Source organism: Myotis myotis, unplaced genomic scaffold, assembly GCF_014108235.1.
Source record: "Myotis myotis isolate mMyoMyo1 unplaced genomic scaffold, mMyoMyo1.p scaffold_m19_p_4, whole genome shotgun sequence".
NCBI classification, from domain to species: Eukaryota; Metazoa; Chordata; class Mammalia; order Chiroptera; family Vespertilionidae; genus Myotis; species Myotis myotis.
Window position 1 is genome coordinate 126,931,614 of NW_023416346.1, and position 25,344 is coordinate 126,956,957.

Consider the following 25,344-nt stretch of genomic DNA (forward strand, 5'->3'; position numbering starts at 1 on the left):
GCAGGGCCAGATACACAGGCCAAGGTAATGTAACAAACACCCACGGATGGTTATCTTTCTAGTTTACTCTTCCTTCTCTTTAGTTGTCGCTTTTTAAAATTAATCTTCAAAATTACCTAATCCTATCTTGCCATTTGGAGAAAGATATCTCTTTTGGCACTGACTGGGCCTTCATGGAATGTTTTAGAAACATCCATTAGCATGTATCTTTTCAGAAATGTTAAGTGATTACTATAAAAGCCCAACTAGTGGCTCCCACGAGTGGGGGTTGGGGGGGGGGTTCTGGAGAAGTTCTATTTGGTAAGTAGTTACATGGGTGCTCACCATATAAGAAGTCATTAAGCTAGGTATTTGTCTCTGGTGGGTTTCTGTTTAATTTATAACAGTAAGGATTTTTTAAAAAAGCCTCTTGAATGCCTGCTCTATCTCTTCAGCTTGCTGGCTAAGGGAGAATCTAGATGAGCGGTGGTGTTGGGGCAGTTCGCCAGGAGGGGACAGCCCAAGGGTAAGCCAGGGGAGCAGTGAGCCGTGCATTAGCCAAGATTTTACAACAGGCTGGGGAGTCCCCACACTCTGCCACCACAGGAAGCTGGCAGAAGGCACAGGCCCCAGGCTTGTTGGGGGCTGCAGGGCAGTGGAAAGAGAAATGGGAAGAGGGGAGGGAGGATGGGAGGCAGGCAAGGAGGATGGGTTTACCTTTTAGCTGCAACATCAAACCTGAAAAGCTTTCCTTCTCAGTAAATGAATGGATATAGACTCTCACCCTCCCACAGGACGTGGGTTTCTCTTTATCACAGAAGGGCTTTTCTTTCCAGGAATGTGAATCAGAGTGTATTTGCAACAAGAGTTACTAATCTTTGAGCCTGGGGCAAAGGGCATGAGAAAGGTAGCTGGTGGGATTGATATCCCAAGATGGAATTTAAATTTATCACCTTCCTGAAACAATATGCTTATTCTAGCCAACATGTTTATTTTCGTGAAGAAATCCAATACATCCCTGCATATATAGAGATACAGAATTTATTTTGTTCCTCAGCTACTCTTTTTATTTAATAGCCACATCCATAGAGACAGAAAGCAGATGTGTTGTCGTCCGAGGAATGGGGGTGACTCTTAAGGATGGTTTCCATTTTGGGGTGAAGATGTTCTGGAATTGGTGGCGATAGTTATACAACATTGTGAATGTGTAAAATGCCATTAAACCGTACATTTAAAAATGGTTAAATGGTGCATTCTATGTTATATATATTTTACCACAATTTTTTTTAAAAAAATCTATTTTATTGATTTTTTACAGAGAGGAAGGGAGAGAGATAGAGAGTTAGAAACATCGATGAGAGAGAAACATCGATCAGCTGCCTCCTGCACATCCCCCACTGGGGATGTGCCCGCAACCCAGGTACATGCCCTTGACCGGAATCGAACCTGGGACCTTTCAGTCCGCAAGCCGACGCTCTATCCACTGAGCCAAACCGGTTTCGGCTATTTTACCACAATTTTTAAAAAATTACTCAAAGATGTTTTAGCCTGGGGTGATGTTAGAGATTTTTCGGTGTTTTTGTTTGTTTGTTTGTTTGTTTGCTTTTAAATCACTCAAGTCAACTTTCCTCCAAGCATCAAATGGCAAAAGGTAAGCCAAAAAAGGTTGACTAACAGCAGCATGGCTGTTGACACTTACTGGCACATGTGGCATCCGGCATGAGCATGTGGCCACTGAGGCAAAAGCACTTGTAGCTTCCATGTGTGTTCACACATCTGTGTTGGCATGGCCGGGGTTTCTCTCCACACTCATTCACATCTGCAGGGGGTGGTTAGAACACGAGAAAGGTTCCCTGAATCCGGAAACATCCAGATGTGGGACTGGGTAATGCAAAGATGTTCAGTGAATGTTGTTCAATGAGAACAGAAGATTGCGAGATCACCTATAAAGATCAATGCCAAACTTGTAAGAAATATAATATAAACCCTAGCCGGTTCGGCTCAGTGGATAGAACATCAGCCGGTGGACTGAAGGGACCTGGGTTCAATTCCAGTCAAGGGCATGTACCTTGGTTGCAGGCTTGATCCCAAGCCCTGGTTGGGGCATATGCGGGAGGCAACCAATTGATGTGTCTCTCTCACATCGATGTTTCTCTCTCTGTCTCTCCCTCTCCTTTCCACTCTCTCTTAAAAATCAATGGAAAAATATCCTCAGGTGAGGATTAACAAACAAATATATAAAATAAAAATGCATAGAGCCCTAACTGGTTTGGATCAGTGGATAGAGCAGTGATGGCGAACCCATGACACGCATGTCAGAGGTGACACGCAAACTCATTTTTTTGGTTGATTTTTCTTTGTTAAATGGCATTTAAATATATAAAATAAATATCAAAAATATAAATCTTTGTTTTACTATGGTTGCAAATATCAAAAAATTTCTATATGTGACACGGCATCAGAGTTAAGGATTTTTCAAAATGCTGACACGCCGAGCTCAAAAGGTTCGCCATCACTGGGATAGAGCATCAGCCTGCGGACTGAAGGGTCCCAGGTTCGATTCCGGTCAAGGGCATGTACCTTGGTTGTGGGCACATCCCCAGTTGGGGGTTTGCAGGAGGCAGCTGATCGATGTTTCTCTCTCATCGATGTTTCTAACTATCCTTCCCCCTTCCTCTCTGTAAAAAAATCAATAAAATATGTGTAAAAAAATGCATAGAAACAAAAGGCCTGGGAGGCTGTGCTCAAATGCTAATGATGGTTATCTCCAGATGGTGAGATGGAGGGTGACTTTCTTCTCTGTGCTTTTCAGTGTTTACTAAAAGAATTCTGAACATTAAGAATGAATAACTTGCCCAGCTGGTGTGGCTCAGTGGTTGAGTGTTGACCAATGAACCAGGAAGTCACGGTTCGATTCCCGGTCAAGGGCACATCCCGGGTTGTGAGCTCGATTCCCCAGTGTGGGGCGTGCAGGAGGCAGCCGATCCGTGAATCTCTCTCATCATTGATGTTTCTATCTCTCTCCCTCTCCCTGCCTCTCTGAAATCAATAAAAATATATTTTAAAAAGAATAAATAACTTTACTACAAGAAAAGTGATACAGAAGGAAAACAAAGCTTGAAAGTGATCCTGGGCAAGGGAGATTGTGTTTAGAAATGCTGTCACGTGGGTGCCTCGTGGCTTAACCCCTTCAAGGAAGATGAGCATCACCACGTTCCTTGTAGGACAAACATTCCGCGTGGCAGCAGGCAAACTGCATTGTGGAAAATAAGCAGATGCCTTCGCCTCTGAAAAGAACCTTACATGGGGATTTTCTTTTTTTATTTTATTTCAGAGAGGAAGGGAGAGGGAGATAGAAACATCAATGATGAGAAAGAATCATTGATCTGCAGCCTCCTGCACGCCCCCTACTGAGGATTGAGCCTGCAACCCGGGCATGTGCTCTTGACTGGAATCAAACCTGGGACCCTTCAGTCCACAGGCTGACGCTCTAGCCACTGAGCCAAACCGGCTAAGACACATTGGGATTTTCTGATGCCCTAGTTGGACATTATAAAGGCCCTTGTCCATTGCCTGTCCCCTGCACCCTACCATCTCCTGCACAAACCTTAACTGCTTCAAAAGGGGGAGTCGGAGAACACTGATTGGACTTAATGGCAAATCCAGGAACACCCATCACTTGGCCCTAACCCAGAGGTGATGCACCCAGAGTCTCTTGGAAGAAGCATTTTTGGGAAACACATCGGTGGAGGGCTGGGGCATGTTGCCATTCATGGATATTCACATATAGACTCCGGTTAGGCTGTCCCGGCACAGGGAGGCTGTGGGGAAGACAGGCCGTCTCGAACCTGAGCCAACTGGACAGCTCCTTCAATCTGAATATTTACTAGGACTTGAAAACCAGCATGAAAAATAGCTTCTCTGTTCCAAATCTCTTAGAAGGCATCTTGGTACAGAATCCAAGACATCTGGGAAGTGCGGCTTCCTGGTGTGAAGACCCTACTAAGGGATACAGATGAATTCTTACTTATGAGAGCATGATTCTTAAAAAAAAATAAAAATGTTTTTTGTTGATTTTGAGAGAGAGAAGAAGGGAGAGGGATAGGTGGAAACATCGAAGAGAGAGAATCATGGATCGGCTGCCTCCTGCACACCCCCCACTGGGGATTGAGCCTGCAACTTGGGCATGTGCCCTGATCGGGAATGGAACCCTGACCTCCTGGTTCATAGGTCGATGCTCAACCACTGAGCCATACCGGCCAGGCGAGAGTGTGATTCTTTTGTTGTTGTTGTTAATCCTCACCTGAGGATATTTTCCCATTGGTTTTTAGAGAGAGTAGAAGAGAGAGGGAAAGACAGAGAGAAACATCGATGTGAGAGAAACACACCGATTGGTTACCTCCTGCACAAGCCCTGACCAGGACCCGGGCTGGGGAGGAGCCTGCAACCGAGGTACATGTCCTTGACCGGAATCAAACCCGGGACCCTTCGGTCCACAGGCCGACGCTCTATCCACTGAGCCACACCGACTAGGGCGAGAGTGTGGTTTCCCCCCTCTTTTTTTTTTAAATTGATTTCGGAGAAGAAGGGAGAAAGAGAAACAGATAGAACATCAATGATGAGAGAGATTCATTGATGGGCTGCCTCCTGCATGCCCCCTACTGGGGATTGAGCCCATAACCTGGGCATGTGCCCTGGACTGGTATCAAACCGGGGACCTTTCAGCTCACAGGCCGACGCTCTATCCACTGAGCCACACCAGCCAGGGTGAGAGTGTGATGCTTGATGCAGCTCTCTCAAGCAGCTGGACCCGGTTCTAGGAAACACCATAGGCCCTAAGGCTTCGGGAACTGGCTTCTGTGCTGGTAGAGAATGTGAGAGAGTCAGAGGTTCCCCCTGAGGCTGCAGCTCTAAGAAAGGCTGTTGCAGTGGAGAAGCTCCGCTCTGCATTGGCGCTGGGCTGGGCATGGGGAGCGAAGGGGGTGCCTGCCCTGCTCTGGAACTTCATCCTCCTTCCAGAACACTGGCCCCCTATTCTCGAGGGCAGCTGAACTTGATTTGCTGCTCTTTGCTCAACTGAGTTATAGAACAATGGTTCTCAACCTTGGCTGCACATTAGAATCACCTGGGAATCTTCTTAAAATCCTGATTTCTGGGCTTTATCCTCGGATGAGGGTAGCTGGGCCTCGGAGGATGAGGCCCAGAAATCAGGATTTTAAGAAGATTCCCAGGTGATTCTAATGTGCAGCCCAGGTTGAGAACCAGGGACCCTACCTGAATTATGGCAAGTTTCCTCACGCCAGGGTTTCTCAACCTCAGCATTGCTGACATCTGGGTCAGATCATTCTTCTTTGTAGGGGGCTGCCCTGTGCGCTGTAGCCTCTTAGCAGCATCCCTAGCCTCCACCCAGTAGATGACCGTAGTAACCCCTTCAAATGTGTTCAGATGTCCCCTGGGGTAAGGTTCCCAGATTTAGCAAATAAAAATACAGGATGCCCTGGATGGTGTGGCTCAATGGTTAGAATGTTGGCCTGCACACCAAAGGTTCTCGGGTCTGATTCCTGGCCAAGGACATATACCTGGGTTGCAGGTTCGGTCCCTGGTCTCAGTTGGGGTGCGTACTGGAGGCAACCAATTGATATGTCTCTCTCACATCGATGCCTCTCTCTCTCTCTCTCTCTCTCTCTCTCTCTCTCTCTCTCTCTCTTCTCCCCCTCTCCCTTCCACTATCTCTAAAAATCAAAGGAAAAATATCCTTGGGTGAGGATAAACAACAACAACAAAAATACAGGATGCCCAGTTAAGTTTCAATTTTAAATAAATGATTAAACTTTTTAGTATAGCCCTAGCCCGTTTTGCTCAGTGGATAGAGCGTTGGCCTGTGGACTGAAGGGTCCCAGGTTCAATTCCGGCCAAGGGCACATGCCCAGGTTGTGGGCTTGATCCCCAGTGGGGGGCGTGCAGGAGGCAGCCGATCAATGGCTCTCTCATCATGGATGTTTCTATCTCTCCCTCTCCCTTCCTCTCTGAAATCAATAAAGAAATATATTTTTAAAAAAACTTTTTTAGTATACTCACATCCCATTCAATATTAAGTACGCTATAAAATTATTTGTTGTTTATCTGAAATTAAAATCTAACTGGGGATCTGTATTTTTATCTGGCAAATCTTCCTGGGGAACAACATTATACAGATTGAAAACTGCTGTTCTCAATATTATAAATAAACTCTTCAAATAAACAGCCCATGACAAAAGTCGCAAAATGCCTTTTAAAATATGTCCATTAAAATAAAAAATATGTACATTATCAACCCAACAATTCCAGTTTTAGAATTTATCCTATTCTTCTAAGCATATCCTTGCACCCATGCAGGGTGCAAGGACATGCATAGAATGATGTCTGCTTCCGCATTGTTTATGAAGGCAAATAATTGGAAACAACTTATGATAGTGATTAAAGTATTTTTTACATAAATGGTAAAAGTGTTCACACTAAGGACTAGGATACAGGCTTAAAAAGCGTGAGGCAGCTGTGTATGTGCTGACACGGGAGATGCCCATGAGAGATACTGATGTTGGTTCTATCACAGAAAAGGCCTGAGGGACTTAGCACAAACTTAACTATGGCAAGAGTAGGGACTGGGGGTGGACACCTACTTTAAAAAATATATTTTTATTGACTTTACAGAGAGAGGAAGGGAGAGGGGGAGAGAGAAACATCTATGTGAGAGCGAAACATCAACCAGCTGCCTCCTGCACACCTCTTACCAGGGATGGAGCCTGCAACCCAGGCATGTGCCCTGGCCAGGAACTGAACTGGCAACCTTTTGGTGCATGGGACGATGCTCAACCAACTGAGCCATACTGGTCAGGGCTGGACACTCACTTCTTTTTTAAAAATATTTTTTTATTAATTTAAGAGACAGAGAGAGGAAGGGAGAGGGAGAGAGTGAGAAACATCCATCAGCTGCCTCCTGCATGCCCCCTACTGAGGATCGAGCCTGCAAATCAGGCATGTGCCCTGACCGGGAATCAAACCTGAGACCTCTTGGTGCATGGGATGATGCTCAACCACTGAACCACATCAGCCAGGGCTTACTTCTTAATTTATATCCTTTGGCACTGTTTTCTTTAGTGAAAAATATGCATTACTTCAGTAGCTTGAAAACACAATAAAACTATTTGTTTAGAGAAAAAGACCTTTTATTTGGCATCTTGACAGAAGCATCAAAATGACTTCTACATTTTTCTGGGAGAGGAGATTGACTAAAAATTCTAGTTCTGAGACCACTTTCTTTTTATTTTTTATATATTTTTATTGATTTCAGAGAGGGAGAGAGAGGTAAAAACATCTGATTCTGATGTTTCAGAATCATTGATCAGCTGCCTCCTGCACGCCCCCTACTGGGGATCGAGCCCGCAGCCCAGGCATGTGCCTTTGACTGGAATCGAACCTGGGACCCTTCAGTCCGCAGGCCAAAGCTCTATCCACTGAGCCAAACTGGCTAGGGCCTGAGGCCACTTTCATTTGAAGATTGGAGTTAAATCCTGAGCACTACATCATGTCACAAATCCCACTGCAACGATGAAAATGCTTTTGAAAGATCTGGGGTAGGTTTGGACTTGGACCCTGTTCTGTTCCACTGACCTTGACTGCAGGTTTTCCCGGTGTATCCTGGGAAGCATCTACATTTGTTTGGTCCCACACACTCACCGAACTTGCAGCCAGGTTCGCATGTAGCTGTGGAAAGAAAAAGGTGTTTTAATGATAAAAAAAACAGGAGTAGTTAGCACAGTGAAATGTACGCATGTCAAACTCAGCCACCTTGTCTATGGCAGAGAAATCCGTGGGGACATTTAGAGGATGATCTGCTTTTTCTCTGGTTCGTTTCCCCCTTTAACACACTGCAAAGTGTTTTCTTGGGAACTAGCAATGGTGAATAAGACTCTTGCTGCCATAAGGTCAAAGCTCCCAAAAGATATTTCCATTTACAGTAACTTTGGATCTGTGATTTGAATAGCCAATCCACAGCAACATTCAGTTTGCCTAAAACTAGAGGCCCGATGCACGAAGATTCGTACAAGAATGGGCCTTCCTTCCCCTGGATGCCTGCACCGCCCTCCATCCGGCCAGAGCCGCCTTTCTGCCTTCCCACGCTGCCCAGAGGCCCTGAGCAGCTGGGACGGTGTGGAACCCCTACGTCATCGCCACAATGATGCAAGCATCCTGCCCCAACCCTGGCTGCTCGGTGCCTGCACATGCAAATTAACCCGCCATCTTTGTTGGGTTAATTTGCATACTCACGCCTGATTGGCTGGTGGGTGTTGCGGAGGTATGGTCAATTTGCATCTTTCTCTTTTATTAGTGTAGATGGTCTGAGATTCTAGTGGGCTTTAGAGAAAGTAAAGCTCTCTTGTTCAATTGTTCCTGAAACTCCGCTATATGTAGCTTTTCATTAATGACTTCAACATCTGGCTAAGCGACATATACATCTGGTTAATGATATGGAGTTAAGCAGACCCTGCCCAGGGAACAGATTTAGGCAGGGCAGCGGTCAAGATCTAAAAAGCTCGGGCACTGAGGCAGGGCCTTGAATGGAATGAGGGTGAAGAGATGGAAGGAGGTGAAGGCCAAGGTAGACTGGGACCTCACAGACCGGGGTCTAACTCTGTGTTCTTGTCCCATGACCACAAAGACCACACTCTGGCTTAGAAATCAGAGACCTGGCAATCAGAGACTAACCACCCTGTTATTTGGTGCTTCAAGGAGCATATGACTTTACTATCAAGAAGGACCATGCAAATTGGATAAAATACAATACAGATTTTATTTTATTTAAATAAGCTTTTATTGATTTCAGAGAGGAAGGGAGAGGGGAAGAGAGATAGAAACATCAATGATGAGAGAAAAATCATTGATTGGCCCCACACTGGGGAACAAGCCCCAGCCCAGGCATGTGCCCTGATGGGGATAGAACCGTGACCTCTTGGTTCATAGGTTGATGCTCAACCACTGAGCCACACCAGCCTGGCTAAAATATAGATCTTAGATATAAAAATCATGGCAAGGGTATTAACCTGAACATTCGACTGGGGCCGTGAGAGTGCTGACAACCTCTTCAGCTTGCCAAATGTGCATAGTGAGTATTTTTCTTGAGCCCTCTGCACTTACTTGCTTTTTTAACATTTAACAGATAAAACACTGAGGTTCAGGCATATGCCACCTAGGGACACAAGAACAGTGAAACCAGACTCCTACCACAAAGTAGTACACCCCAGCTCAGTTAGCTGGGAGGAATGAACGCAGATTTGATTCCTCACACTGAGAGTGTTCATTATGATAGAAAGTCATATAGCCCTGGCCGGTTTGGCTCGGTGGTTACAGCACCGGTCTGCGGACTGAAAGGTCCGGGTTCAATTCCTGGTCAAGGGCTCGTACCTGGGTTGCAGGCCTGATCCTGGCTTGTGCCAGGGCATGTGCAGGAGGCAACCAATCAATGTGTCTCACATTGATGCTTCTCTCTGTCTCTCTCCCAGCTCCCTCCTTTTAACTCTCTCTAGAATCAATGGGGAAAAAGTATCCTCTGGTGAGGATTAATGCAAAAAAGAAAGTCATATTAAAAACAAACACCACAAAACTCTACATAAATCCCTGTCTTCCCCAACCCTCTTGAAATGATTAGAGGCCTTTTCCTAACGCATGGCCTGAGAAACAATGACCAAGGCAAATTATGGTTCCTTGGTATGAAAGTTGTACAGAGAATCCAAAAATACTTAACATCTTTGCATATACACATGTATACCTTGAAACCATCTAGAAATTGGCACCATGGACTTTCAAAATGTGACTAACATTAGTTTAATAGCATGCTATTCAGCTTCCAAGCGTTTGAATTTTTTGGATTGTTTTTATTGTAGTTTATTTCTAATATTATGCCATTGTGGTCTGAGAAGATGCTTGATATGATTTCAATCTTCTTGAATTTGGGGAGACTTTGCTTGTGACCCAATATGTGGTCTATTTTTGATGGGGATAAGGACACATATGTCATACCTTAATCAATAAAGAAATTTTTAAAAATGTAACAAAATTATAAAGTAAGTGGCTTACTTTCACATTTGTGACTGAAGTCTACTGGTTGCGTGATTCATAATTTAAAAGTGTGTATCATTAGAAATCAATTGTAAAAAATTATAATTGGAAGGAGGTACTTCTTGACCTATTTTTGTCCAACTCAGTTTCTCCTGATTAAAACAACAACAAGCCACCCGGGCATGCTCACTAAGATAGCAACAGAAATAAGTGACAAGGCAGGTCTCCTAACAAACCACGTCTAGGTTGATGGTGTCAGTCACATTTTGGGTGGGAAGAGGTCTCACAGGAACCTAAGAGCTTGGGTGTTGACAGCTATCCATGTCCCTTTGCTGGGGACCCCACAGCTCATGGTGTCACAGATAAAAACCTAAAGCCCGGCCGGCATGGCTCAGTGGTTGAGAGTCGACCTATGAACCAGGAGGTCACGGTTTGATTCCCGGTCAGGGCACATGCCCGGGTTTCGGGCTCTATCCCCAGTGTGGGGCGTGCAGGAGGCAGCCGATCAATGATGCTCTCTCATCATGGATGTTTCTATCTCCCTCTCCTTCTCCCTTCCTCTCTGAAATCAATTAAAAAATAAAAAGAAATAGTAATAATAACTTAAAGATCCTGAGCTACTGCTTGAGCACATGGTGGCCTGATTTTTTACAAAGTTACCTTCACAGACTCCCTTACTGCCCCTTCTCCAGCCGTAGCAGCAAGCCAGTTTGGTTCCATAGCGACAGAGCCCGGGCTGGAGTGCCGACAACCCGTGACCCCTTGGACTACAGACAAAGAGCCACATGTTAGTATTGAAAAAAACAGAAAGGGCAACAGAGACCCTTCCCTGCTACTAGATGAGCAGCAGAGATGTCAGTTACCTGGTTAATTTCAACAAACCTGCCCATTTGACTTTGAAAACCTGAATTTTGGGTGGCCAGTCTGTGCTACCATCCCTTGCCAGCCTTCCCCAGTAATTAGTGTCATCCATTTCCTCCTTTCCTAGGGTTAAAAGAATTGGGTTACATAATCTAGAAAACTAGGGCACACGAAAGTGGCCAAAAGTCTATGTTCCTGAACCTCACAGGGCACCGATTCCTAAGTCTGCTTGGCACAGACACAGCGGCTACTCGGGTGTGTGACTGTTTCCGAGCCGAGGGTGGCAATGTGACTCCCTGGCCCTTCGGCTCTGTCCCAGACAAGAGCACTGCACTTTTACCCCACTGGCCACCTGGCGCCGCTTGAGGAAACTGGAAGGTGCACTATAGGCCAGTAAGTGCTGGAAGGCTCTAGAGAACCCTCAGCCAAGCCCTCCCATGTTATAGATGAGGAAACTCCAGCCCAGTGGAGAAGAGGCCCCGCCCCAGCAGAGCAGTGTCAGGGATGACAGCCCAGCTGCCTTCTCCTTCCTCTTCGCCTCCTGGAAACACAATTTGCTAAACTCTTTATTTCTATATATAAATTTGTGCAAGAGTAGGCCTTCCTTCTTCCTTCTCCCGGCTGCCAGCACCAGCTTCCCTCTGACACCTGGGACCCGGGCTTCCTTCCTCTGGCTGGCTTCCCTCGGACCGCCTGCAGGCACTCGGGATCCAGGCTGGCTTCCCTCCAGCCCCGACTTTGTCAGGAAGGATGTCTGGAATGACGTCCGGTCTAATTACCATATTACCCTCTTACTATATACTAGAGACCTGATGCATGAAATTCATGCAAGAGTAGGCCTTCCTTTCCCCGGCTGCCCTCTGGCACCCGGGACCCGGGATTTCCTCCAGCTGCCGGCAGGCACCAGGACCTGGGCTTCCCTCGCAGCTTCATCCGGAAGGTCGTCTTTGAAGGATGTCCGGTCTAATTAGCATATTATACTTTACACACACACAAACACACACACATACACACACACACAAAGTATATATTTCAGAGACGGAGAGGGAGAGAGAGATAGAAACATTGATGATGAGAGAGAATCATGGATTGGCCACCTGCTGCATGCCCCCTACTGGGGATCGAGCCCGCAACCCAGGCATGTGCCCTGACTTGGAATTAAACTGTGACCTCCCGGTTCATAGGTTGACGCTCAACCACTGAGCCATGCCAGTTGGGCAATAGTACACTTTTTTTGATTTAGCTTTAGCCACAAGCCACATAAAAACAGATGCCCACCAGCCTTGGCTTGCAGGCTGTAGTTTGCTGATTCTTGACCAAGTGAGCCCTGTCACCAAGTGCCCCTAAGTATTCTGGGCCACGGATGAAGCTCACTGCAAGTTTACCTACTCACTGGCCTAGGATGGGACAGGGTTGCTAGCAGATCCTGGAAGAAGACTTGAGTTGTACATTTTATGGAGGGCTGGGGTTGCTTCCATACGCATATTAAATGCACTGTAAAATGTTTCCTGGGCTGTTTAACAGACAAGGAATGTACATTTTACCACGTGCTTTCTGCTGCAGGGCTGGATCTTATGCAAGTTAATAACATCTGAGTCAAGGTCGGGAAGTTAAATAACCTTGCTGTTTTCCCTCGTGGTCTGCCTCCTACCAACTTGGTTGTTCAGTTAAGAGCTACAAAGAGATGGTGTCTGACATGTCATTAGCTGAGAACACCAAATCAAGGATGAATTTATTCTTTACTTTTTCTTTTTAAAAAAAACTTATATTTTTATTGATTTCAGAGAGGGAGAGGGAGAGAGATAGAAACATCAATGATGAGAGAGAATCATTGATCAGCTGCCTCCTGCACACCCCACACTGGGGATTGAGCCCACAACCCAGCAATGTGCCCTGATCGGGAGTTGAACAGTGACCTCTGGGTTCATAGGTTGATGCTCAACCACTGAGCCATGCCGGCCGGGCTACTTTTTCTTGAAGGGACAATTTTTTCATCCTCTAATGGAATTAATTTTGGGGATTTATAAGTCATGCTCAACCTCTGAATGGGGTTTTCCAACCTCTACATGAGCAATATTTTGAGCCAAATAAATCTTTGTTGTTGGAGGCTGTCATGTGCATTGTAGGATGCTTAGAAGCATCCCTGGCCTCTACCTACAGACACCAGCAGCACCAACCCCTCCAGTAGTGTCAGCTGAAAATGTCTTTAGATGACTGACTGCCTCCTGCACACCCCCTACTCGGGATTGAGCCCACAACCCAGGCATGTCCCCTAACTTGGAATTGAACCGTGACCTCCCGGTTCGTAGGTCAATGCTCAACCACTTAGCCAAGCTGGGTGGGCCCATTTTTAATTTTTTGAGGAAACTCCATACTGTTTTCCATAGTGTCTCTTAGCCATCTGTATGTCCACTTTGGAGAAGTATCTATTTAGGTCCTTTGCCCATTTTTAAATTGAATTGTTTGTCTTCTTTTTGTTAAGTTGTATGAGTTCCTTATATATTCTGGATATTAACACTTTATCAGATGTATCATTGACAAATATGTTCTCCCATACAGTGGGCTCCCTTTTCATTTTGTTGATGGTTTCTTTTGCTGTGCAGAAGCTTTCTACTTTGATGTAGTCCCATTTGTTTATTTTCTCCTTTGTTTCCCTTGCCCTAGGAGATGTTATTGGCAAACATGTTGCTATGAGAGATGTCTGAGATTTTGCTGCCCATGGTTTCTTCTAGGGTTTTTATGGTTTCATGACATACATTTAAGTCTTTTATCCATTTTGAGTTTATTCTCGTGTATGGTGTAAGTTGGTGGTCTAGATTCAATTTTTTTTTTTGCATGTACCTATCTAATTTTCCCAGCACCATTTATTGAAGAGATTGTCTTGATTCCATTGTATGCTCTTGCCTCCTTTGCCAAATATTAACTGAGCATAATGGCTTGGGTAGATTTCAGGGTTCTCTGTTCTGTTCCATTGTTCTATATGCCAGTTCTTGTGCCAGTACCAGGCTGTTCTGATTACAGTGGCTTTGTGGAATAGCTTGATATCTGGTGTTGTGATCTCTCCTATTTTGTTCTTCTTTCTCAAGATTGCTGCAGCTATTCGGTGTCTTTTTTTTTTTTTTTTTTGTCCCTTATGGTGACCCCTAACCTCCTTATATCCCATTGTAATACATTAGCATGCTATCCGACACACCCTGCAGCCGCCTGAAGCCTATATAAGGACACAACGTGGTTGCTGGGGTTCTTACCAGAAATCTCCACCCCTTTCCCAGAAAGATCCTGAATATTCCTCTCCCCGCTTATTGAATGCCCTACCACCCGATTAAATGAACTTCAACGAAAGAAGTAAATCCCACTAGGGAGGGGATGCTCTGTATATGGAGTAGCCACTCTCACTGCTTCACTAATAAACTCTCTTTCACTTTAAATTCTATTCTAGCTTGTATTGGAATTCTTTCTTGCATGAAGTCAAGAACCCACAGTGGTTGGCAGACCCTTGGGTCCCTGGACCCCAGGAATGCCTGCATTAAGGGGTTTTCTAGAGGAAATAGGTCCTGACATGAATTCTGGTGACTGGTGGAACTTACCCAGGTACAAGGGAGGAGTCTGTTTACTGGGGAAGGTGTTTCAGGCAGAGGACAAAACATGTGTCAAGGGTGGAGCCACTAAGAACACAAGTTGGTGGTCTATAGACTTAAGAATAGAAAGTAGTGTGTGTTTGGACTAGGGAAGTGGGAGAGGAAGCAGAGAGAAGAAATAGTAGGATGGAGAAGGGGCAGGGAGATTAGCAGGGGCCAGAAAGAAAAGACCTGTGTCCACGTGAAACAGGCTGTCCATCCTGAAAGCTCCGGAGAGTTATGGAAGGATTTCAAGCACTAAGAAATAGCAAAGATTTGACAAAACTCAAGCCAGCCGCTTTACAGCCATGGTGAACTTAATAAACTCTAACAAGATTACTAAAACTTTTAGATGTGAAATATCACAAAAACAAATGGAAATTTATTGAAATATGATATTTTCCCAAAAGTCTAAGTAGAAAGTTTGGTGAAAGAGCCCAGGGCCCCCTGCACAGGTGGTCAGACCCATATCATATGTGTTGGGCAAAATCAATCACTTTTGATTTATGCAGAATTCTGCCTGGGGTTAACTAACAGGAGAAAATCAGCAGAAGATGAAATTCATATACTGCTTGCACATTACCACAGCTCTCCAGAGACATTGTCTTTCTCGAGTTTTATTGCTTTCACATGCTTGCCTGTAGGTGAAAAGGTGAAACAGAAATCTGAGTTGTAGTCATTTCTCCCAAGTCATCGGTTTGTTGTGTTTTTTTTCAAGTCATCGTTTTTTGACATTGTACAAAGTATCACTTGTAAAACTCGCCAAAATGTTCATGAGTAACCCTTGGGCCATGAAAAACTTGTTAAGAAAGTAAGATTATTTTCTCAGTGACAAATACATCTTAGAATTCAAGCTCTCTTAGAAGAAATCAGAAACTGGACATTAAATCGAGCCTTAGTCTCAGTTGTTGAAAAAATGAAAAGAACAGCTAAGAATCTACTGATGACTGGGACCTAGAAAATGGATTCTGATGTTCGGTAACTATACAAAACAGCCTCCAGCTACACTGTGGATGCAAGGACACGCTCTGTGCATATTTTCTAAAGACGACCGAGCAGCTTCAAACAACAGTGAAAGAAAAGCCATTAGAGAACCATGTGGGTCCATAAATGAGCCACATGCCTTTTAATGAATGGGCGTGCCATCCATGAATTCACTCAGCTTTGAGAGATGGCTTCAAATGAACAGCTACAAATGGGATTTTACTGGTTTGATCATCAAATGCTACATCTGGTCATGAGAATGGAAAATTAGTTTAAAGGGGGGGAAATCACTCCTGGACAGAAATGCTACTAATTACTTGCTGGTTTAAAAAGATGCCAGAGGAAATTGATTTATTACTCCCAGAATCCAGCTCTGCATTTTATGCTTGCCAGTTTTTTTTTTTAATGCACATGTGCAGCTATTTAAAACTACAAATAAAAAGAAAATTAATTATTGTTTCTGTTTAAATTGAAACAATATTATTGAGGGGAAGAAATAGGCAAGCATGAAATTGACAATAATAGCAGGGCACACTAACTTATAAAATCTTTTAAAAACTGCCAAAGAGAGAGAGGAGAGAGAGAGAGAACTCTGGGACATGGACAACAGTGTGGTGATTGTGGGGATTAGGGGGGTGGATAGAGGTAGAAGAGGGCATAGAGGAGTGAAATGGTGATAGAAAAAAATAAACATTTTAAAAAGTAAGTATAAATATCTGCTAAAAAAGCTTGAACATTTAGTTTCTACATAGTTTTCACATGCCATTCCATGTTAATGTTAGCAAATGATTCAAATTACTTTCCCAGCAGCCTCTCCTTCTACCTTTGCTCGAATAGCATGCCCACTCATGATCATTCCCTCACTAATTCAATTCTTATTATACTTTAATATCTGGTTGTGAGGATTCTGGATAAGGGCCATAAACCATAAGGTTAAGCTACATGAAACTACCATTTTTTAAAGTTAAAAATGGCCAAATAGCTTTAACTCCATATGTTGCAATTTAATGGCGGTAGAAGAGATGGTTAAATACTCATTAGGTTGCTTCTGTGTCTCCTGGGCACAGAGCTATGCTAGACTTCCCCGCCAGCTGCCAGCTAGTTGGGGCCACGGGACTGGATTTGGCCAGTGGAATGTGGGAATGCGAGCAGATCACCTCCAAGCCTGCTCACAACGCCTCCCAAGAGACCCTGGATCTGCTTATTTTCCATCAACCCATTGACGAGAGAGGATTCTGCGGACCTGGAGGAAGATGGTGACTCTCAAGATGGATGGATGGAGCCTGGCTCCATGTGAAGGCATGCAGCCATCTTTTAAACATGCCTTGGACTTCAAGGCAGACAAAGAAAGAAACTTTTGCAGTGTTCAACCACTGAGATTTTGAGATGGTCTGATGCAGAAGTTAGCCTACCATAATCAACACTGTAGTATTTCAAGAATCATTTCCTAAAGTCTGATATACATGATTATGTTCTTTATATGTGAATCCATTCATACAAAAAAAAAAACCTTACAAAGCTATCAATATGAACTGCATTTAGTTCCATATTTATTGAAGCATGTATTTTTAAAATGTATAAAATTGGACCAGTGCATTCTGGCATTGTCAAAGATACATGGTTAAGGCAAAGTATCAATCATAGGAATTTAACAGATGTCTGAGTATAGAGAGCTTTTATGCTTTTGGCTGGATTGACCCAACCCCATGGAACCTAATATATACCTGGGGTCATCAATAAAAAGGAGTTTATGAGAAAGAATTTCTGACTTTGGACTGAAATGATTCCACCAACATCCACTGCCCTCTACCACCTTGAGAGGTCCCCTAACTTAACTCTGGTGCCGTGTCACATATAGACATTTTTTGATATTTGCAACCATAGTAAAACAAAGACTGATATTTTTGACTAGAGGCCTGTTGCAGGAAAAGATTCGTGCAATAGGCCTTCCCTTCCCCTGGCTGCCAGCACCAGTTTTCCTCCGGCACCTGGGACCCAGGCCTTCACTCCGGCCGGAACCACCTTCAGTCTTTGCTGTTCCGGCCGGAGCCACCTTCAGTCTTTGTTCCACCGCTTCGTGCCTTCATATGCGAATTAACCTCCATCTTTGTTGGTGGTCAATTTGCTATCTCGCTGATTAGCCAATGGGAGGCATAGCAAAGGTATGGTCAATTACCATGTTTGTCTATTATTAGATAGGATATTTATTTTATATATTTAAATGCCATTTAACAAAGAAAAATCAACCAAAAAAATGAGTTTGTGTGTCACCTCTGACACGCGTGTCATAGGTTCGCCATCACTGTCTTAAACAAAGTCTGGCACATAGAAGGCCTAGGGAACCTGGTCCTCAGGCAGGGACGTATTAACGTAGGGGAGTAAGTCTCCGTGGAGAGAAGGCCCTGAGCTGTAGGAGTCTGAGCTAAATGCTGAATTGCCAGAGTTCCTTTAATGCATTATACAGCTTGCTGTCTACATTGATCAAATTAATCAGAAAATTGCCGTCTCCACAGCTGAAGTTAATTTAAAAACATTCCAGGGGTTGTGGAAGTAGTGTAGTATTTCTTCATGGGATTCCTTATTTTCTGCAAAAAATATACTGTGCCAGAATTCTCTGTACGCTTGTTTATGGTTCCAGGAAACTTCATGATATTCTCCAAGACAAATTGAGAAGTTAAAACTTCTTTTACTGATGTTCAAATCCATTTAAATATTGCCAAACAAATTCAATGTTTTTTCTAAATAGGGATAACAAGGTCCAACCATGATGGGTTTTGTTGTTGTTGTTGTTTTTTATTTTTGTTTTTTGTTTTTCCATAGCTCCCAGTATGGCAAGCCCATTGTACCTAATGAGTTAAGATTCATTCTGGCCGAAACCGGTTTGGCTCAGTGGATGGAGCGTCGGCCTGTGGACTGAAGGGTCCCGGGTTCGATTCCAGTCAGGGGCATGTACCTGGGTTGTGGGCATATCCCCAGTGGGAGATGTGCGGGAGGCGGCTGATCGATGTTTCTCTCTCATCGATGTTTCTGGCTCTCTATCTCTCTCCCTTCCTCTCTGTAAAAAATCAATAAAATATATTTTAAAAAAAAAGATTCATTCTGGGTTCCTATCCATTTTCAAGATACAGGGTCCAAGTCCAACAGGCCCCGGGGTACCCCAAAGCATCTCCCCTTCCTGAATATATAGGCTATCAAACTCCCCATGCCATGAGTGGTAGGACAAAACTTGGAACTTCCCATTGCTTCCTCTACTTCTCTCATTTATCTTCCAAGCTCAGGAATCAGGCTAAAATGGGGGAAGAGGAGTGTGTTAGTTTGGCCTCCCCCTGGAAGCAGACCACAAGATAAGATTTGACTGCAAGAAGTGGTTTATTGATGAGGTGAAGGGAAGATCAATAGGGGAGAGGGAAAGTGAGACAAGGAAGGGAAGGTAGTAAAAAAAAAAGTCAGTGTTATCAAGACAGCTATATTTATTTTCCATCACGTTCATTCATTCATAATGAAAACATGGGAGGAAATGACATAAAATGAAGTTAAGAAATAGGCAAAGGCTAGATCAGTGATGGTGAACTATGACACGTGTGTCAGAGGTGACACGCGAACTCATTTTTTTGGTTGATTTTTCTTTGTTAAATGGCATTTAAATATATAAAATAAATATCAAAAATATAAGTCTTTGTTTTACTATGGTTGCAAAGATCAAAAAATGTCTATATGTGACACGGCACCAGAGTTAAGTTAGGGTTTTTCAAAATGCTGACACACCGAGCTCAAAAGGTTCGCCATCACTGGGCTAGATCAAGCAGGTCCTTTCATGCCATTTTATATAGAATGAATTTTATTCTTTTGTAAAAAAATCTTTATTGTTGAAAGTATTATATATGTCCTCTTTTTTTCCCCATTGACCTCCTCTAGCCCACCCCAACCCCTACCCTAGGCTTTCACCACACTATTGTCTGTGTCCATGGGTGATGCATATATGCATACCAGTTCTTTGGTTGATCTCTTCCCACCCACTCGCCCAACCCTACCTTCCCTCTGAGATTCAACAGTGTGTTCCATGCTTCTGTGTCTCTGGATCTATTTTGTTCATCAGTTTATTTTGTGCATTACATTCCACATATGAGTGAGACCATGTGATACTTGTCTTTCTCTGACTGGCTTATTTTACTTAGTATAATACTTTCCAGGCCTGTCCGTGTTGTCTCAAAGGGTAAGAGATCCTTCTTTTTTACTGTGGCATAGTATTCCTTTGTGCAAATGTAACAGCTTTTTTTATCCACTCATCTGCTGAAGGGCACTTGGGCTGTTTCCAGATCTTAGCTATTGTGAACTGCATTGCAATGAACATAGGGGTGCATACATTCTTCTGATTGGTGTTTCGGGTTTCTTAGGATATATTCCTAGAAGTGGGATCACTGGGTCAAATGGCAGTTCCATTTTTAATTTTTTTTGGAAATCCCATACTGTTTTCCATAATGGTTGCACCAGTCTTCATTCCCACCAGCAGTGTACTAGGGTTCTCTTTTCTCCATATCCTCACCGGCACTTGTCATTTGTTGACAGGCGGTACCTCACTGTCATTTTAATTTGCATTTCTCTGATTACTGACTTGGAGCATTTTTTTCTTCCACTTTCACCACTCTTATTCAACATAGTCCTGGAAATCTTAGCCAGAGCAATCAAAGAAGAAGAAAAAATAAAAGGCTTCCAAATTGGAAAGAAGGAAGTAAAACTGTCATTATTTACAGATGATGTGATATTGTACATAGAAAACCCCAATGACTCACCAAAAAACTACTAGATTTCATAAATGAATTTGGCAATGTAGCAGGATAAAAAAATTAACACCCAGAAATTGATGGAATTTTTATACACCAATAATAAATTCTCAGAAAGAGAAATTAAAAAAATAATCCCATTTACCAATGCAACAAAAAAGATAAGACACATAGGAATAAACTTAACCAAAGAGGTAAAAGATTTACAATTGAAAAACTACAGGACATTGAAAAAAGAGATAGAAGATATAAACAAGTGGAAGAATATACAGTGTTCATGGATTGGTAGAATTAACATCATTAAAATGTCCATACTACCCGCCAAAACCGGTTTGGCTCAGTGGATAGAGCGTCGGCCTGCGGACTGGGGGGTCCCAGGTTCGATTCCGGTCAAGGGCGTGTGCCTGGGTTGCGGGCACATCCCCAGTGGGGGATGTGCGGGAGGCAGCTGATCGATGATTCTCTCTCATCATCGATGTTTCTGACTCTCTATCCCTCTCCCTTCCTCTCTGTAAAAAAATCAATAAAAAATATATTAAAAAAAAATGTCCATACTACCCAAAGCAATCTATAGATTCAATGCAATCCCTATTAAATGGCATTTTTCCCAGATCTAAAACAAATACTCCAAAAATTTATATGGAACCAAAAAAAAGATCCTTGAGTAGCCACAGCAATCTTGAGAAAAAACAAAGTTGGAGGGATCACAACACAAGATATCAAGTTATACTACAAGGCCACTGTAATCAAAACAGCCTGGTACTGACAGAAGAACAGGCATATAGATCAATGGAACAGAACAGAGAACCCAGAAATCGACTCAAGCCATTACACTTAATTATTATTTGACAAAGGAGGCAAGAGCATATAACGGAGTCAAGACAGTCTCTTCAATAAATGGTGTTGGGAAAATTGGAGATACTTGCAAAAAAATGAAACAACCACCAATTTACACCATACACAAGAATAAACTCGAAATGGATAAAATACTTAAATGTAAGTTGCAAAACCATAAAAATCCTAGAAGAAACCATAGGCAACAACATCTCAGACATCGCTAGTAGCAACATGTTTGCCAATACATCTCCTAGGGCAAAGGAACAAAGGAGAAAATAAATAAATGGGACTACATCAAAGTAAAAAGAGAATTATGGGAGAAGCAAGGAATTATGGGAGAGAGTGTGATTCTGGGAGAAGCAGAGAGCTATGAGACAAAATGGGATTATGAAAGATACACAGGTAACTATGGGAAAGAATGGGATTATGGGAGAAGCAGGGAACTGTGGGAGGGGATGGGCTTATGGGAGCAGCAGAGTACTATGGAAGAGAATAGGATTATGGGAGCAGCATAGGACTATGGGAGAGAATGGAATTATGGGAGAAGCAGATAACTATGGAAGGAAATGCATTGTGGGAGAGAATGGAATTATGGGAGCAACACAGTAGCATGGGAGAGAAAATTATGGGAGAGATTGAGATTATGGGAGAAGCAGGCAACTATGAGAAAGAATGAGATTATGGGAGAAAACAGGGCAGCAGAGTACTATGGAGAGAATGGAGAATTATAGAAGAAGCAGGGGATTATGGGAGATCTAGGAATGGACAAAGCATGTCTAGAGCATCTAAATTGCCCAATGCCCAAAGGGTATAGAAAAGTCTGGGGTTCAAGCCAAATATTGATGCTTAAAACCATGGAAACACATGCTGCTAATGATTTATTTATTTGATAAGTGTTAATTGTATACTATGTGCTAAGCACCATTTAAGAGGCATATATTTTTTTACGTCACTAAAGTTATGGTGCAGATTTTCAATTAAATAAAAACTGGTGATTATATTAGAAATCTCTCTATAGCAGGGGTAATTTTTGCTATAAGTGTGAAACCTCAGAAAATAATCATGCCCTGGCTGGTTTGGCTCAGTGGGTAGAGCATCGGACTGCGGACTGAAGGGTCCTGGGTTTGATTCTGGTCAAGGGCACATTCCCAGGTTGCAGGCTCGATCCCCAGTGGGGGGCGTGCAGGAGGCAGCCAATCAATGGTTCTTTCTCATCATTGATGTTTCTATCTCTCTCTCCCTCTCCTTTCCTCTCTGAAATCAATAAAAATATTTTTTAAAAAGAGAAAATAATCAGCAGACATACTTTTCTGCAGTGAATGCCCAGCTTTTCCTTTTAGTGTATCCCTGTTACTCAGAGTCTGGAGCTGATTAACCATGGCTCCCAGCAGTTGCTGGAGAGCCGACCACTTGACATTTCCAAGCGTGTTGAAGAGATAATAAACACACCGGCTGGTGAACCTGATATGGAGTAAGGAAACCATGTTTAACATCTTGAAAACTGCAGAATCCTCCACAGAGTCTCCATTTTAATATTCTTTGGCTTATTTGGGGGCTTGTCAGCTTTGCATTTAATTCGGTGGCACTTTGAGAGTGACACTCCTGGAGGTCGGTTTGCTGGTTGCTAGGGAACTAGTAATCTCATCTCCAAAGAGCGGGCTTTCTGGCAATACAAGACCCGCACAGTTCCAGGACAATGTAACTATGAGCAAATTACATCTGCCCACATTTTTATCGAGAAAAGGAAATTGAAGCTTGTGACCATACATTCTAAGAACCTGATTTGAGGTTTGTTCTCTTTGAACTTCAAAATCCCTTAAGACTGTGGCAGACTCTGATGAAAGTTTTGTCCCTACGAGTCAAACAGAGATAGGCTCACCTGAAAGCAGCCTGCACCAAAGCAAGGCTCCCAGCCTGCTCTGCTCAGGAAATGTCCAGTAAAAACTATCCAACCTGGCCGGTGTGGCTCAGTGGTTAAGCGCCGACCCATGAGTCAGGAGGTCACAGTTCGATTCCCGGTCAAGGCACATGCCTGGGTTGCTGTGGGCTTGATCTCCAGTGTGGGGCGTGCAGGAGGCAGCCAATCAATGGTCCTCTCTCATCATTGATGTTTCTATCTCTCTTCCCTTCTCCCTTCCTCTCTCTGAAATCAATAAAAACATATTTTTAAAAAATCTCAACAGCGATGTGGTTCTCACTCAGCTGGAGGGGATTCAGCAGGGGACCTTGGACGTGTCCTGGGACATTTTTTGGTTGTCACACTTGGGAAGGTTGCTGCGGGCATCCGGTGGTTAGAAGTGCCACAGATGCTTCTGCTAAAAATCCCACAATGCACATAACAGCCTCTCTACCCCACAACTGTCCACCCCAGCCCCAAAGGGCGCTAGTCCCACAGTGGAGAATCCCTGCTTAGTGGACACCTCAGAAAGCAAGATGTCACAGCCAGGGACCCAGGAACCCTTTTCCAGTGAGTGATTCCCAAAAGGCTGCCCTTATGACGGTGGAGAGCAGGGACGCTGGGCCAGACCGCCTGGGTTTGAATGCCCGGGGCCACCACTCACTGGCTGTGCCTCCTGGTGCATTTACCTCCATCTGTGCCTCATTTTTGTCCTCTATAACTGGGGGGTGATAACTCCACACAGTGTAGTTATGGGGCTTTATTTTATTTTTTAAAATATATTTTTATTGAGTTCAGAGAGGAAGGGAGAGGGAGAGGGAGAGACAGAAACATCAATGATGAGAGAGAATCAGGGATTGGCTGCCTCCTGCACGCCCCACACTGGGGATGGAGCCCACAACCAGAGCATGTGCCCTTGACCAGAATCGAACCCGGGACCCTTCAGTCCCCAGGCCAATGCTCTATCCATGGAGCCAAATCAGCTAGGGCAGTTATGGGGCTTTAAATGGGTGTTTCGAACAGTGCCAGGCCTGCAGGAAGCGCTATATAAGCATGTCTTTCTTAAGTGGCCCTGCTGATCTCTGCAAAAATAAGTTTTGGGGCTTGGGAAAGCTATGGGCAGTAAAGAAGTAACTTCAGATTCTGAACTGCCACAGCAAGAAGAATGAGTCCATTTCATTCACACACATGTTCTTTCTTTCCAGTTCATCAACCCTCATGAGAAAGCCACTGCGTGGGAACCCCCTTCGCAGCGGGCTCAGCCCGGGGTAAGCCCTTAGTCCCAGTCCTCCCAGTTTCATTCCCTCCCCCCCCCCCCCCCCCCCCGCAAAACTAGCGACGGACAATCCATTGGTACTGGTTAGCGAGAGTGGAAAACACAAAACTACACAGGCACAGGCGCTACCCACCCACAGGCAGACCCTCACACACGCAGCCCCACAGCTGCCTGCAGATCACGAAGCCAGAACGCACCCTCGGGGCGCGGGGAGGGGGGGGAAAGCAGACCCTCCCCCGCCCCCCAGGATCCCACTGGACGCGGTCAGGTGGGGCGCCTCGGATGCAAAGGGAGCTGGAGAGAAGCTGTGGCCGCCCAGGAACCGGCATCCTTGTTAAATCCAGGTCTCAGCACGCACACACCCGCGGGGGGACAAAGAGTAGGGGCCCGTGGGGAGCTGAAGCCAGGGCGATCGCCAGCCACTCACCTGGCCGCGTTCTCTAATCCACCTGCCACCCAGGGGAGCAGCAGCGGGAGCCCAAGGGCCCAGGGCGACGGCATCTTCGGATTCGCGCCAGGCCTGCAGCTGTCGCCTGCCACTCCTCCTCCTGCCCCCCGGGAGGGCGCGGACCCGGCACAGCCCCCTCTCTCCTCTGTGGCTCTGGGTCTCCGCTCCTCCCGGCGCGCAGTCCTGCGGGGCAGACAGGACGGCCGGCCCTGCGGTTGGGGGCGCTCGCGGGCTCAGGAGAGGTGGGGGCGCCCTGGCCAACCGCTGTGGCTCCTCTGAGGGTGAAGAGGGTTCGGTGCGCAAGGGAGGGCGGGGAGGGCCATGCACATCTGGCTGGGACCCGCCTCCAGCGCCACCCGCGCATCCTCCGCGCTGTGTTCACCAAGAAACTTACCCCCGACTCAGTTTACTTCGCTCTAGTTGGATCGCCGTCTATTTCAGACATGGGGCAGCTTTCAGTGATACCTGCGCTGGAGGATTTAAGAATTCGCTGGAAAGGTCGAAGCAGGGACCAAGGGTGCCAGTTCAGAATGATGCTTCTATCCTATATCCGGTTAGACTTTCACACT

General features: G+C 44.7%; 1 protein-coding gene across 2 annotated transcripts in view; it reads right to left on the reverse strand.

Moving 5' to 3' along the window:
* The window catches only part of EGFL6 (EGF like domain multiple 6), a 38,568-nt gene extending 13,529 nt beyond the window's left edge, over positions 1-25,039 (reverse strand). The window contains exons 1-4 of one of the 2 annotated variants that reach the window (XM_036305425.1): positions 24,755-25,039; positions 10,735-10,841; positions 7,630-7,722; positions 1,679-1,798 (exon numbers count right to left, since the gene is read on the reverse strand). In XM_036305425.1, the coding sequence (XP_036161318.1) occupies positions 1,679-1,798; positions 7,630-7,722; positions 10,735-10,841; positions 24,755-24,828 (394 nt within the window). In that variant the 5' untranslated portion in view covers positions 24,829-25,039. The remainder of the gene's footprint in view (positions 1-1,678; positions 1,799-7,629; positions 7,723-10,734; positions 10,842-24,754) is intronic. The other variant, XM_036305426.1, reaches the window with a different exon arrangement.
* Between the last annotated feature and the right edge of the window lie 305 nt (positions 25,040-25,344).